The sequence below is a fragment of the Melospiza melodia genome, chromosome 18, assembly GCF_035770615.1.
Source record: "Melospiza melodia melodia isolate bMelMel2 chromosome 18, bMelMel2.pri, whole genome shotgun sequence".
NCBI lineage: Eukaryota > Metazoa > Chordata > Aves > Passeriformes > Passerellidae > Melospiza > Melospiza melodia.
In genome coordinates, this window is record NC_086211.1 from 4926534 (window position 1) to 4942731 (window position 16198).

The 16198-nt window shown below is 49.9% G+C and overlaps 1 protein-coding gene across 3 annotated transcripts in view; it reads right to left on the bottom strand.

The window, feature by feature from the left end:
• Positions 1–301: 301 nt before the first annotated feature.
• Positions 302–16198, bottom strand: part of ELFN1 (extracellular leucine rich repeat and fibronectin type III domain containing 1) — a 102234-nt gene continuing 86337 nt past the window's right edge. For all 3 annotated transcript variants that reach the window (XM_063171767.1, XM_063171766.1, XM_063171768.1), the window contains exon 4: positions 302–3975. In XM_063171767.1, the coding sequence (XP_063027837.1) occupies positions 1146–3536 (2391 nt within the window). In that variant the 5' untranslated portion in view covers positions 3537–3975 and the 3' untranslated portion in view covers positions 302–1145. The remainder of the gene's footprint in view (positions 3976–16198) is intronic.

Genomic DNA, 16198 nt, shown 5'->3' on the forward strand with positions numbered 1-16198 from the left:
TCTGTTTAGGAGCAGAAACCAATAACTTCTGATTTTCAGGAGAAATCCCACTGCATGGTGGCACCTGCTCAGCCAAGAGCCCTTCACCTCTCATCCCCTCCCCAGTTCCTCCCACCTGGAATAAGGTGAGGGATTCTATTTTCCTGGGTATGAGCCTTTTTTCTTCAATGCACTTGGAAGTGATGAGCACTTGGACACAGGCAATTGGTGGAAGAAATCAAAACAAAACATTTAGAAATCCAAACACTCCCCCCTCCAAAAGATATCCCATCAACCAACCAACCAACAAACAAAAAAGTCCTTCAAATAAAACTCCATCTCTTTCTCTAAAATCCATGATTAAAACCTGGTACAAACAGGTGAATATAGAGATATATATATATATATTTTTTAGTAGATGTAGTATTGTTTTTTTTCTCCTCTCTCTCTCTCATTATACAGCAAACATTGCAAATATAGAAATTTTCTCTGTACAATTAACGACTTCGGTTTACAATGCAATGTGTGGTAAAACCTCTTAGTGAGTGAAAATGTGAACGGGCCTTCAACCGGGTGAAAGTCTAAACTGGAAGACTCCGTTTGCAAAAACAGCCCAAAAGATGGAGCTCCTTCTGGTCTCTTTTTTGGTTTTTGTTGCTGTTTTTGTCGCTGTTGATTTTGGAAGGGAAGGAAGGAAGGAAGAACACAAACTGTTCACAAAGAATCCACAAAATCACGGAATAGGGACTCATGCAATGCAATATTGGAAAACGCCAGACCTCAGCTCTCTGCTCGCTCTTTCATTTTCATTTTATATTCAATTTTTTCTTTTTTCTTACATTTTTTTAAAAAATCAAAATGAAACAAAACTTTTTTTTTGTTTTTTTCCCAACTGCACAGTTTGTTTGTTTGCAAAGTTTGTGTTTAAATTTGGTGCATGTCTCACCAACGTGAGGACATTTTAATATCTCACTGTATATATTATATAGAATATTTATAGATTTTTTTCATTATTTGTTCTCTCTTTTACTCTTTTTTATTGACTCTCTCTCTTTTTTTTTTTTTTTTAATTTTTATTTTGTTTCAAAGACAGTCTGAATAAAAATAGCTGCTGCGGATTTCTTTTTGGTCCAGTTAGTGTGTTAAGTCACGAGTTGTGTGAGGACTCAGGACTTTTGCTGGGCAGAGACGCCCTTCCAGTAGTCTAAGATGTCGTGGAGATCCTCGTCTTTGGCAAACTGGACCTTTTTGCGTAGGGCGTGGCCGGCTGCCATGTACTCCTCCTCGTCTTTGTGCCGCTTGCGGTTGAGTTTGAAGCGCTCCCAGATGCTGTGCGAGGGTTTGCAGGTGTACTCTGGGCTGGAGGTGTAGCTCAGGTTGTGGTACTGAGGCGAGAGCTGGGAGTAGGCCAGGTCTCTGGGGCGAGGGCGGGTCAGCGGCTCCAGGATGGAGGGCTTGCGCCCGCCCATGCTGTCGTGCTGCTCCCCCGGGTGCGAGCTGGGGTACGAGTGCCGGTGCTCGCTGTACTGGCGGATCTTCTCCGCCTCTGCCCGCAGGATGGCCGCGGCCGGCGTCACAGTGAGGATGGTGTCGGTGGTGGGGGAAGTCTTCTCGATGTATTTGGCTTCGGATTTGTGGCCCGATCCCTCGGAGCGGTAGGACCTGGGGCTCCGTATGGAGCCGCTGGAAGAGGTGCTGGAGCGTTTGGGGGCCGCCTCCATGCTGTGGTGTCGCTGGAGAGGGTGGTTGTAGCTTTCCTTGTAGACGGGGGAGAGGAATCCGTGCTTGCTGGGGATCTGCTCTGACAAGAGCACCAGCTGAGGCTCCACCGTGGAGACAGCCCCCGACTTCACCCCTTGGAAGGAGGTGGACTCGGATTTCAAGGCATCGATGCAGTTGTTGATGATCTGGTTCACCTTGTCCACCTCCTTGGCGATGGTGGAGATCTCAGCCACAGAGCCCTGCGTGTCTGGCGGCAGGGACAGCTCACAGTCTCTCCTCTCAGGCTGCTCACCCGTCCTCACCTCCATGTAGTTGCCCTTGGTGGCCTTGGGGGTCTCACTGCTCTCAATCAGCTTGTACTGCTCAACCTCGCCAGCAGAAGGTAGGTAGGGGATGCGGGTCACTGTCTCCCCACCCAGTATCTGCCCCTGGGACAGCTGGGTGATGCTGGTGGTCTCCATTTCTGGCCCATACTTCAGCTCGATGATGGTCTTCTTCATGCTGCCGGCAGCCTTTTTGTGCTTCTCCTCCTGCTGGCGCCTCTTGCGGAGGCAGTAATACACCACGCCCAGGACAATCACCATGCCAAAGAGACAGCCCAGGATTGTCATGATGTAATGGGTGGCAGTAGAAGGGGTGGGCACCGGCTCCTTGCGGTTGGGTCTGGTGGGGGTGATGGTGACGCAGGTGTGGTTGTACTTGGAGTACTGGTGAACAGAGACTACACAGTAGGTGTAATCTCTTTGTGCTACTAGGTTGCTCACGGTGATGTTCTCCTCCTTCTTCCTGAGCTTGGTGATCATGGAGGAGAAGCCGTTTTCGAACTGGGAGAGGATGTACATCTTGCTGAAGGGGTAGGGGATCTGCACGGTGAGGACGGCCGAGTTGTGGTTGAGGTGCTTCACCTGGATGTTGGGGCGCACCTCGGTCTCACCGATGGGCGTGAACAGGGAGAACTGTGGCGTCGTGCCGTCGCCGGAGGAGCACTCCTCGTCGGAGCAGGGGCTTTCGGAGGGCACCGTGGTCACCTGGTACCTGGGGGGGATAAAACGAGGGATCACAGTGTAGGAGCCACCGGTGCAAAGGGAAGAGAGCATGCTCAGAGCATTGCGGTAGCCAGTCCGGCCTTGGCCTAACAAGTAGTAGCCCATGTAGTCGGGCGGGGAGTCACACTGCATCCGGTCGTAGGTGCGTGTCATGTTGGTGAAAGCCTCCAGCCATTGCAGGAAGCCCAGGAGCTCGCAGGAGCAGTAGAAGGGGTTACTGTAGAGTTCACAGACAGAGAGCTTGTTTAGGCCCCGGAAAGTGTTGCTGTCCAGTCTCTGGATCCTGTTCATGGACAGGTCAATGTTCACTATGTTGGGGCACTCCCAGAAGGCATTGGGGGTGACGGTCTCGATGAGGTTGGCCTGGAGATAGAGGTACTCCAGCTTCCCCAGGCCCCGGAGGATGCCCTCGGTGAGGTTCCTCAGTCGGTTGTAACCCAGCTGCAGCACCTGGAGGTTGAACTGTCCTGAAAAGGCACCGTCCTCGATGTAGGAGATCTCGTTCTTCGTCAGGTTGAGGTATGTCAGGTTGCCGAAGCGGCTGAGCGAGGCGTACTGCACGCTCTTGATCTTGTTGTCGTTCAGCCGCAAGTCCACGATGGTGCTGTTGATCTGCTGGGGGATGGACTCGTAGGGGGGCTGGTTTTGGCTGCAGATGGCCAACCAGACGAAGCCCTTGTCCCCCTCGATGAGCCAGCAGTCCGCCCGCACCCCGCCGGCGTGCAGGAGGGACACGGCCGCCACGCACATGCAGAGGGCTGACGTCGCGGCCCACCGGCGACCTGCCATCTGGAAGGGCAGCACAGAGAGGGGCTCCTGGTCTGCTGGAAGCGGGGAACAGGACAGGGGCTGGGAAGGTGAGGGCTAGTGCTCCTTGGGCAGCTTTGCTTGCCTCTCCCTTCTCCTCATGGCTCAGAGACGGGAGGGAAGCGTCCGTGGAGAAAGCGGAGCTCGGTGCCCACGGTGCTCGGCAGCCAGCAGCCAGGGGCTGCTACCAAGGCCTGGGTGGCTGAGGCTGGTCCCACATCACCAAGCCTCTGGCATCTCGAGGAGGGAGTCATGAAGTTAAGCGCCTGTGCAGAGGAGTTGTTCAGGCTTAGAGACAAGCCTTCCTCTCATTTTTTATAGTACTTCTCCTCGTTTTCTTTCTGCTGCACATCGTGGCGCTGGTCCCCATCTCCCTGTGCCTCCGTGTGTTTGGCTGTCCCCACTGGGTCCCCTGGCTCACCTGCTCAAAACAAAACACAAGCACAAGCTCAGCACAAAGGAAAGACAGTCAGCAGTCAGAGGTGTTGGAGATCCATCCAGCTCCCCTCTTAGTTAGGCACTCGCCTTCTCATCCTGGCAACCACCTTTCAAATAAACCACCTTTGGTTTATTTGGTTGCCACTGGCACTGTTTGGCAGCACAAGGAGAGGTGGTCACTGACCATTGAGGTCACCCTCTGAGCCCTTGTCCAGCATCACTTTTTTGGCAGTTGAGAGACCAACACACATCCAGCGCACCGTTTGTCTGACCTATTTAGGTGTCTACCTGAGGAGGAGAGGAGTGATGCCCCAGAAGTGTCTGTTCCTCTCTGCTGAGAGCAGATGAAGTCTAGACAACTGGCTCTGATGTAGATTTGATGCTGCAGCGTTTTGCTGAGGGGAATCCTGACTGTCTCATGTGCTGGTGTGTGCAGCAGCAGTGCCCACACAAGGGGCGCTGGTTGAGGACACTGTGTCTCTCTGCCCGCACTGCCATGTGGCATCTGGGATACAGCCCAGCATCAAACACTTGTCCTGTTCCTGGGAACCTTTGTAAAACCCACTGCTGTGACTGTGAACCACCCAGCATCCTTGTCCCTGCTTGTTGGGGGTTTGTTGCCTTTCTCCAAGGCTCTCCCTCCCAGGTGAAATGATGCAGAGGTGTGGAAAACCAGCAAACATTCAGTGCCATAAGAAGAACTTGGAACAGTTTCCATTGGAAACATGGAAACTGTTGGAAACATGGCTGGTAAGAACTGCAGGTTTCTTGGGAAGTTGTGAAGGAGATAGGGCCACATCTTACATCCAAATTTTCTTTCATTAAATCTGAAAAATAGTATAAATCCAGAAACAGTTTTCCAGACCATTTTACAGTGCCCAGGCTGGACTGTTCTTGGTGCTACACACCTGAAAATTGTGTGGGGCTGATTGTTTAGAGGCAGATGTATACTCTGACCCTTGTCCCTAAGAAACCAGGTTCTTTTCCAGCACAATACCAGAAGGAAAGGAGAGTATATTTCACTGTAGAGACCCCTGTCCACCATTCAGTTTATACTTGGTAAACAGGCCAGTAATAATAAGCAGTGAAACAGTTTATTTGGTTGGATTGTGACCAGTGAGTCTGTTCCCTGGTCACAGTTGTGTTTCCATTAGATGAATGACAAGACCTTCTCTCACATCAGCTCTCTGCACAAGAGAATTTCTTTCCAGCCACCTTTTCCTCCATGTGCTGTCACTGCCCTGAGATGCTCTGGCAATACCTGCAAGTCCATTTTAACACAGCTGAGTGCTCAGAGCCAGCAAGGGAGGTGGGACTGTGCTCCCTGGCAGATTGCAGGTGAGTGCCCCCCCTTGCCACCCCCACAGAGACACAGGCTGCAGTGCCAGACTGAAACACGTCTGCTGCTGCATCCCTCTGGTGTTAGACAACTCAATTAACCTCTCTGCACTCCAGCCTCCTCTCTGGTGCTGTGAGATAATGATAGCACTTCATGGGGTGGTGGGAGACTGAAGCAAAGTGCCCTGAGCTCCTCTTGTTGGGGTGAAAATCCCAGCACACACATTGTGTTGTGGAGACTTTCTCTCTAGGTGTGCCAGCTCTCCTCTGCCACAGGGGTGTCCAGCTCCTCCTGCACCCTGTGGGGATGTGCATTGCCCCTAAGGGTGTGGGGTGAGGGTATTGCTGGCCTGCAGAGCCATCAGCAATGGCTTATATTGTCCCTCTGGTGTGGCATTTCCCTGTTCCAGCATCTCCCTGTTCTCCTCCAAGGACTTGTGGCAAGGGAAGTCCTGCCAAACCCAGCACAGGCAGCAGGAAGGGATGAGCTTGGCATATTCTCTTCAGCAAACATTTATTCTGTCCCCTCTGTCTCCCACAGTGACCCAATCACTCTGTCTGGGCAAACCTGTGTTTGGGAAGGCTCTGCAGAGCCAAACCAGCCTTTTCCTCACAGAGAAAATTTGTGCAGTGGGACCATTCACGAGGAAGGAGCAGAGACAAACTCCCCACAGATCCTGCCAGGTTGATCCCCTAAAGCCTTCCCCAACAGCATCCTTGTGCTTCCCCCATCTAATTGGAGGTGTTGGACATGAAAAAGAGCAGCACTAAATGACTCAAACACGTTCAGTAAGGCTCCCACTGTATGTTTTCTCTTATTTCCCATACATTGCCTATCAGCCAGGTCCTTCCCAACAACAGAAAGGAGAAATGGCATTTTATCAGCAGCCCGAGTTTAATTTCAGCTCATTAAAGCAAGCAATTTGCTGGTTTATTTGCTTTACAAAGTGTGAATAAAATGACAGCATTAAGGAGATGTGAGAGAGGAAAGAGGGGCTAATCTCCCTTTTTATTAGATTCTCGGGACATGACTGGTGAGTGGAGAAGTGGGTCTTGTTGCTTTGCACAAAAGGCATAATTGTTCATCTTGCTGGCTCCTGAGAGCCTCCATCCCAGCCTTGGTGGGTGTGTGCCCAAGCAACACCAGCACCAAGCATCCTGCAAGGATCCAGTGGTTTAACCCTCCTGCCTGCCTGATTCATCTTTGCCCAGTTGTCCTGAGTTCATTCTCCCGCTAACACAATTGCACATGGCTTTTTCCAGTCCTCTGAACCCCCACAGAGCTGAGAAAAACTGGGAATAAACCAGCAAAACTCTCACATGAAGAAAAAACAGGAAAGTGGCAATTTGTGGGTTTCTTTTGCTGCTGGAGAACGAAGCAAAAGGTAGGAATGAAGAGAGTGTGGAATAACAATAGAAATGTTTTGGAATGATGGGTTTAATCTCAGTCAGAAAGGCTTGAAGTGTGGCACCATGGTGACAATGACAACAGCCACATCCATGACAAGGCCATGGCAGCCACCCAGGAAATTCCTGTGCCATTCCTGCAGTTTCCTGGGCCCTGCAGACTCTGCTGTAATTCCCTTTCCTTCCACTCTCAGGAGGCAGAATGGTTTGACCAGCTGAGGTGATGCTGGGGTTTTTGTGCCTAACAGAGGCCAGCAAAGGGGCAATGACCACTCCCTCACTCCTTGCTCCTCCTGCACATTGCCTCTGATATCCAGTATCTCTGCTTCTCCCTGCTAATCCTCAATATTCACTGTGATATCTCCCCTCCTACCCATCTCTGCTTCTCCAGCCCTGCTCCCTGTCAGCAGCCCAGCAGCAAAGAGGGATTGCTGGAATTTTGAGGCTGCAGCCTGCCCTCATGAGCAGCAGCATCCTTATCCTGGCTCCAAACCCACAGCAAGGGAGGTGGAAAGAAAAAGGAAAAGCTGGAGCTTCAAAAACCAGCGCAAGCTGAATGGGAAGTTTTTGCTTCCATTTCCCAACTAATGGCATCTTGGAAAATCAAACCAGAGCAGCAGCTGCAAGGAAGCAAACAAAGCAGCTGTGGAGGCTGGGAAGAGAGCTGGCACTCGGTTCCTAATTTTGTTATTCTACTGAATGAGTTATTTCAAACTGTGGATTACATTTACTGAGGGAACACAAGATTACGCATGCGTGTGCGTGTGTATACACACAGCAGGGCTCCTCTCCTTGGCATTTCTGCATCTCCACAACTTCCTCTTCACTAGCTGTTCCATCTCCAGCTCCTCTTAGATCCCCTTTCACAGCCACTTGTGCTGTTTTATCAAAAATTTATCCCCACTACAAAGAGAGCCAGAGGAAAATGGAAGTGGTACACTACAAACATGAGTGTTTGGTCACCCAAACAGAAGGGGAGGGAAATTTGGCTAACAGAAACCAGATTTTAAAGTGAACCTTGTCTCTTCATTATGTGTAAGATAATCTGGAGAGCTCCAAGATGGCAGATGAAACCTTTAATAGTGATGAAATCACTTGTAAATAGTTAATGTCCATCCTGTATATGTCAGGTGGGGAAAGGAGGCTTCCAGGCAGATTTTACCTTATTCATACTCCTGGTCTTTGCTCCATGACTCCTGCTGGGTGATGTTGGTCAGAATCAAAACCTCCCTGGATCACAAGAATGCTCAGGCCTGTAAAATTCAAGTTAATTTTATATCCAGACATCCTGGTCCCTTCACTAACAGGGTTTAGGCAGCATTGTGTGCATCCCAACCTTATTCCCAAATGCCTCACAGTGTCAGATAATAGAGTTCTCCAGTCAATTCTACTCTCTCTCCTGCTATTATTTATTAATTAAGAAAAACAGGCAGGAGAGAAGAGATATATTTTCTACTGAGGTTTGAGGAGAGATTAAGAAGGAACGAAGCACAGAGGTGAAGGGGAGGCTGAGAGAGAAGTGCCCAGCATTGCATCCAGGATAGTTTTACTGGGACTCTGGGAGGTCACAGAATGTATGACAAGTATCCAGGTGGGAGGGATGGCAAAGAGGTAACTTTTCTGGGAGACACTGGGAGAAACAAAGAGAAATAAATGCTTGGTCTCTATACAGGGACATTAATATTACCAGTATGTCAACACTCTGTATGGCGTTGGGGCCAGTCTCTCCTTGGCTTATTCCTATTTTAACCTTGATTGAAAAAGTTATGATTTTTACTGGAAGCTGATAGTCAATCCCATTTAATTTAGCAGCGAATTTTGTGTCTGAGGGGAGCCTTAGTTCAAAGGCACTGTGCCTCCCTACAAAAGCCAGGATGAGGCCAGAGCTGCAGTCTAGCAATGGCCAGAACAGACTTTCTTTCCACAAACATTTTTAAGAACCTTTTTTTCTATGGCAAGATAAATTCTGGTTTAAAATGACAACATTTTCAAGACAAACTGTTGGGATTTCAGAAAATAAGACTATTCTGCTGTTACTCAGCTGCAGTCTGAAATCATTTACATCCATCTCATGCTGCTTGGTTTCCAGGGTCTGTTGAGATGACAACCCTATCTCATGCTGCTGTGGGCTGCTGAGCAGAAGCCTCTGCTGAGTTTAAGTAAATGCATAAATGATCTTCTTGGTGAGCAACCTCTTAAGCCCAGCTGGGGTACCTGTGCATTAAACCAGCCTTCCAAAACATCAGCACGAGCTGCAGTGGAACATCAGCTCCAGCCCCTGACAGAGCAGCTGAGCCCTCAAGGAGCTGAGAAATGTGATGAGAGAGACAGAGTTAGGGGAAGGTGAAGAGGAAAAACATTTTAGGGAATGTAGAGGAGTAAGAGCTCTGATCAGGCACCACTCTAGCAGTAAGGAAGATGTGTTTCCATGGGAGAAAGCCTCTCTAGTACTTTCTTGATGGGGTTTTTCCTTAGAAATAATCAGTCTGAATCACAGCTTCATTATGGGATGGTTATGCTGATGGTAGGCTGGGGAAAAGCAGAGGTCTGGTGTGGAAGCAAGAGTCTCCTTTTCCCTGTAAATAGTGCTGAAGATCAAAGGATGCTTTTCCAGCCCCATGCCATGGAGGGAGGCTGCCCCACACTGGAAATGGAGCTGCTGGTGCTCCTCAGCAGAGACAATCTGAGCTGAGCCTTGTCTCCCCTGCATTGTCATCCTCACTCAGATCCTTGCTGCTGTTTGGAAAAGGGCTTTACTGCTTCCATTCATTAATTTATTTTTGCAGGAAGCCTGCATAACCCTTTGCCTCCCCACTTTTACACAGGGGGAAATCTGGCGATGGATGTGTGAAATGGTGAGTTGTTAGGAATTATTTTTAGAGGTGGAAGTGCCTTTTTCATTCTGATATTTTTATGGTTGCATTTGCAGAACAATTCCCCCTCTGTCCTGCCCTTCCCCTGTGACGGGGACTCTGTGCAACATCTCAGTTTCCAGGCAGGCTGTAATGCTGAGTGCTGAGAGATGGACAAGGAAACACAAAGCTCATGAAGGGCTTCATGACCTGTGATCTCTGGGTGGGCAGAACAGAATTCACCCTTCCATTCCATCAGCACGTGTCCTGCACACAGGAATTGTTATGTCTGTGCTGTGAGCAAACACCTCTGCTAACCTCTCACTGACTCACTCACCTTGGAAGCTGGTCCTGCTTTTCTGGTTGGAGACTTTCAGATGTCTCTTCAAATCCAGGTTATCCTGTGATTTCAATGGTCCCCTGGAGCTGAGAAGCCCAGCTTAACTCTGGGCCCTCTGGCTATGCACTTTCTGAAGGGGGTTCTGCCCAGATTTTGCTATATCTGGCAAGCCCCAGTGCCCTACAAGCCTAATTTTAGCTCAGTGCTGCAGGCTGGCTTCTTGTCATGGGCCAGGAGAAGGTTAATGATCATCTGGGCAGCCCTCCAAAACCAATCTAATGTTTATTCAGGATAACAGCATTGCAGAGGAAACCAAGCATGACCACCTTGCACGCAGAGCTTCCCCATCACAGCCCTGCTCCTGCAGGTGGCTCTGCTGGAGCAGCTCACCTGTGTCCCCTCTTGGAGGAGACCCTTCCCTAGGTCCTCATCAACATTTCCAACCCTGCCCTCCTAACCCAAACAGCTGCTGTGTTTCTACAGAAAAACAGTTTACCAGGCTGTGGGTCTGATGTTTCAGCAGTGGAAATACGCACCCACCTTTTTATTTTTTTTTTTTTTTTTAATAGGACACTCCTCTTGGATCAGGCAGCCAGGCTACAAACAAATATCCATTTATTTGGACATTTTGGAGGTGGGTCAGTGGTCCCAGCCTGGTGGTGGGATGTTGTGGCCTGGATGGAAGTGAGAGGATGAGGGGCTGGTGCAGATCAGCACATGAGGAGGCACAGGGATGTGAGACAGCAGTGGCTGCACCCTCTGGCAGAGGGCAGAGTCCACAATATGGCTGTGTGCATTCATTCACCTCAGCTGCTCTTTAAGGATTTAATTTCAGCCATGAATTACAGCTTTTTCTTCCCACCAGCACAGCCCCTGCAGTTATTCCATCGTGCCTTTGACAGGATGTGAAAGGATGTGCAACAGATCCATCCCAAGGATACCTTGCACCTGCAGGGAGGTGAGGACACTGATTTCTTGGGGCTCTCCTCAGGGTTCCATGAAGGGATTGGGTATAAACTGTGAAGCCTCAAGGCCTGAGACGTGCTGTGCTAAGGGAAATATTCTATTCAGCAATAAGTACTCACAGACATACATGGCCCAGGAGAGCTCTTGATGCTTCCCTTGGGGTGCAGGAAAAATTGTACAGAGAGAAAAAAGGGTTTTCTGAGGCAGCCCTGAGATGCTGGTACTGGATTCACCACCAACAGTCCCAAAATAGCTGATTCTCACTGCTGGGAGGCCCTGTGAGAACATTTATTTAGCACACACTGGGAATGTGCCTCCTGCTACCTGAGATGGTCAGGGAGAGGGCTGGACAGCCAGATGACCACAAGTGTTTGGAGCTGATATTAATGTCTCATTTGATTATGTTTACAGCATGATTAAAAGGCTCCTAGACTCCTGAGCAGGTATTTTTATTATGCTAAATCTAAACAGAACACAGATAGCCCACTGTGGGCTTGGCTGGTTAAACATGGTGCCAGGCAGTGTTTCTCTCAGGAGAAACCTGATTTCCCTCTGGAGCATGCCCATGCACTGGTGGGAACAAGAAAAACCCATCTTTGCCCACAGAGGATACTCATCTACAGGCATGAGGGACCACTGGGTTTCCTTTTTCCAGCATGCCTAAAGCTCAACCAAACAGCCTTCTAGCTAAAAGTGTGTGGCCAGATGCAGAGAAGATTGTAAAAATGGGTTGTGCACATGCTAGACTACAAAAGAAACTGGTTTTTGTTGAGGCACATGCCCAACCGATGGTGGAAAGCAGCAGTAGGAGCTGCTGTGTGTCAGCACACAAAGCCCCTGCTCAGCATCCTGGCTGCCCCTCAGCCAGGTCTGTGGCCACTCTTGAGCCTCTGTGCTTCCCTGCTTGTCCAGAAGATATGGAGAGTGCAATGAAGCTTTGGAGTCCAAGGGAACAGAAGCAGGGAGCTGTGCCAGAGTTTGGATTGCCCGTCCTTTCCCCAAACATCTCCTGTGGAGGTTACCCAAGCTGAAAAAGCAAGTGAACCCAAAACACCTACCCTCTTTGGAGGATTGGAGTTTATTGTTAATAATCTACTGCTAAAGGGTAACATCTGTTTTGGACAAACTGTAATGAGATTTAAATCCCAGGTGGAGGGAGGACTTCACAGTAATAAATGACTTTCTGTATGTCTAAATAGTTTTAATTTTTTTTCTGGCAGAAATAGCTGCTTTTCACCTCAGGCTTCTTTTTGCCAGCTCTTTTTGTTTAATGATTGCTATTAATTTCCAGGGTGGCAGATGGATTCTGGGCTGGTGTAGTCTGAAATGAGGAAAAACAGCCCGTGAAGGTGTGAGCTTGCCATGAATGTGTGCACAGGTCACACACACTGCTGTGTGCTGTGATGCCATGTGTGGGAGTTTGCTTCCCAGGGGAACAATTGCTTCCTGCTCCTCCCCACTGGGATGTTTGAGCATCCCTCAGCCATAAAGGAAGGTAAATTAACATTTCTGGTCACTGCTTGTAGCTCTGCTTGTTCAGACCTTCGTTTAATAAAGCTGCTGATTTCAGCAAGGGTTCGGGAGGGATTCAAACCAGCACCAAGTGCTTGGCTAAATCCAAGTGAAGTGAGCTGGAGAGCAGCACGTGGTCCCCAGAACATGGAAAGGAGCTGGATGCTGCCAGGTGATGGGGATTCCTCCTTGGGCATGAAACAGACATTTTTCAGTGCTTTTCCTGTGTTATTTGGATTTTTTTTTTGTTTTTTTATAGTGTGGGATTCCCCAAACAAACAACCATTCTCCATCCTCCAGCTGTGGTAGTAAATATCTGATGCTGAACCCAGCACACCCTGCCAAGACTGCAGTGCCCAAAGGAGGACTTTGTTTATCCTCTCTGCTACCAGCTCCTCCTCAAGGAGCCCACAGAACTAATCCCAATGAGTGCCACGGTGTGCTGGGGTGCCCTCCTTTGTCTTCCCCTCCTGTGGAGCATCTCTGCACTTGGCTCAGAGGGCAGGACACAAGGGTGGCCAGGTGGGAAGCTGGATCTAGTAAGCAAGGCTGCTGATGGACCACCACATGGCAGCACCCTGCGGACAGACAGCTGTCCTGAGACCAGAGCCTGGCAGAGGACATGGCAAGGAGGGAGGGGTTTGTTTGCCTGGGCCTGGGCGAGCTCCTGGGGATGGAGGAAAGGGGGTAGAGATAGAAAGTGCAGCATCTCAGGTGATGCAGATAATCGCCTTTAATCTCCTGCTCAAAATAACCCAAAGTCAAGTAAAGGAGGGATTACAGGGCCTAAGCCACTGTTATTGCTGGGGTGGAACAGACTTAGGTTGCCTCTGAAGGGCTCCTGAGGAAGAAGAGGAGCTGCAGCAAATACCAGCACGCTGGAAATGCCCCCTGGTGAGGGTGACTGGGTGGGCTGGGGACCCTCCTGATTAGCCCAAGGGGATTTGGAGCTGCAGGCACAGCAGCTGAAGGGACACCGAGGAGCCCACACAGGGACCTGGTCCCAGGCAGAGAGTGTCTCAGATGCCCACTTGTCACCTTGTCATTGCTGATGGGTTTATTCTTAGTGCAGAATCCAAAGTGCTTTATAGCCATTAATTATCCTAATGGGGAAGCAGTGCCCGTGAAACCCATTTCACAGATGGGAAACAGAGCCCAGGAGGAGCTAAATGACCTACCAGGTACTGGGGCAGGGCCACTGAGGCAGGCTCCCTCCCATTTTAAGGTGCTTTTCCTTGGATGTGTGCTCCCATCAGCTGTGAGGCTGAAGGCTCCTCCTGCCCTTTGCCAAAAGCCACAGCCTGGCTGCTGAGCTGCTGCCAGGGAAAAGTGAGCTGCAGAGCCCCATCCATCAGCTCCTGGTGATGCCTGTGAGATAGCAGCAGCACAGGGACTGTGTGAGGCAGGGCTGCACTGGGGAGGGAGCAGAGTATGCTCATTTTAATGAGCCTGTCCCTGCCTAAAGGAGAGAGAAAGCGAGAGGCCAACCTGCTTTAATAAACTCTGGCATGCGGATTTAATCAGACGGATCATTGTTCCCCAGCACAGGGATGAATATATTAAAAAATGATTCAAACTTTTCCCCTTTGTTTTTCATTTGTATTATGTGCTGTGGTGTGATAAAACATCCTGGGGCCAACTTGCAAGGCAATAAAAGAGAGAGTGGAGGAGAGGAAGACATTGATCCATGCGGGCGAGCACAGGCGCCGTGGGGAGGAGGCTGCTGGCAGGCAGGGCCGGCAGAGAGGGGCTGCAGCCTCCTCAGAGCCCCAGGGGAGGTGTGGTTATGGGGGCTGACCTGCTGTCAGCTCCCTCTCACCGATCTGAGATGACTAATAGCAGTTTAAGTCCAGTGCTAAAAGCAGCCTCCTTCAAGCATGAGGCTTCATCTCACCACAGAAACAAGAATATCCCCACACCCCTGCCCCAGGAGGGAAGGAGGGACAGTCCCCACCTTTCTACAGGGACACCAGCACGTGGATTGTGCTGGTGGTGTCTTTTGGAATTAGGTGGCACTGAATGGTGCAACAGCACAAACTTCCCTCTGGACTCTCCCCTTCTCCTCACCAGGAGTTGTTTCATCACTGCCTCCATGTGCCAGGCGATCTGGGTGCTGCTCATTAATTTAGAGAGCCAAATAGCTGTGGATAGAAAGCTGCAAACTGCCAATCTGGAAGGCAAAGGCTGCTCCCTGTGTGAATGGCACACCCCCGTGTGCCTCTGAGTGTCCCTGGGGACAGCAGGCTCTGCTTGGAGGCACAGGAAGGTCCTGGTCCAGCACAGCAAAGGCAAATGGGTCTGCAGGCAGCACAGGTGGGATTGTGTCAGTGTGTGTCTCAGCAGCACCTGGCTCTGGGCTTGCGAGGCTCTGCCTACGTGGGTGGGAATAAAGCCAGCTTAGACAAAATAGTCTTTTGTGCTAAATCCTGGACAGACCACCTGGAGCTGTGGACAAGGACAGAGCTCAGAGGCCTCAAGATGCCTCCATGGAATTCACCTCCTTTGCCCTGTCCAAGCTCACTGTCCTTGGCTCAGGCTTTAATAACCCCCAGCCCTTGCTGTGCTCACCCTTCTGTGGCCCATCAGGCTACTTGCCACCCTGAGACACAAAGAATGGGCTCTCCAGGGATGGGACAGGGCACTCAGATGGGTTTTTAACCTCTCCCCCAGCACTAATGCCAGAGCACTAGCTGCACTAGGCAGCTCCCTGGCAGGGATTTGGCTGAAGGCAGCCCAGAAGTGTTTTTTGGGGGGCTACAGGACCCCCTGCCAGAGCAAAGCTGTGCCTGACAGGTTTGACTGGCCCTAGGATTTGTGATGAGAACCCAGGAATCACTTTTTGCATCCTGACCTCCACCAGCAGCTGCAAGGCCATGTAATGTTTAGACTAGGGGGAAAGGCATCTCCTCCCTTGGAAAAGATTTCTCCAAACTGTGCCATTGACCCATCCACTGAAGAGTCACTTATGGCCACTTGGTGTTAAGTATCACCAACTTTGGCTTCTAACACACCACCGTGCTGCTGCTTCATTAGTTCATCCATTACTGTCCATAAACACTAATAAATAATCCTATTTTCATTCCCCCCATTGTTTAAGTGGTCATTAATTGTAGTTTATATGCTGTCTCTGTGTATTTGTGTACAATAGCTTCTTCATGATTCCTTGATTAACTGTGATTGATTGTGTATTTTAAAATCAATTAAAAGTTTCAACACTAAAAGGTAGAGTCTTTAGCAGTAATTCTCCAAGACATTGCCATTTATAATGGAGCTATGGTAGTGCTGGGATCCATTGGTGTGGCAGGCTGTGATCTTTATTTTCCACATTTATGCAAATAGGTGAGTGTGAGTGTGCACATGGATGTGTTGGGTGTGGGAAAGAATCAGCTTCTCACAGGGTTGCTGCCTTTTGTGGGTGACCAGGAATCCCCCACTCCCTTCCTTAAAGCACTAATGCAAGGGCTGAGCCCCAGAACCCCATAATTTCCTTGCACTGTGTATTGATTTTCTGATTGCAAAGAGGGGCTGGTACCCTCAGCTGATGGGGGCATAAAGAGGGATGGGTGTTCTTTGCAAAGCTGCTTTAGTGAGTGCCCCTGTGCCCTGCTGGGGTGCAGGAGAGGGGCATGAGGGAGGATGGGGAGGGCTGGGAAGGTCTGTGTCTGTGGTGGTGCTGATATGATGGAGGAGGAGGAGGAGGAAGGTGGCCACCACCATGGTCAGGGCATGGCCTGGGGCACAAATCTTTACTCTTTATAGCATCATATTATATAAGCATCATATCATAGAGC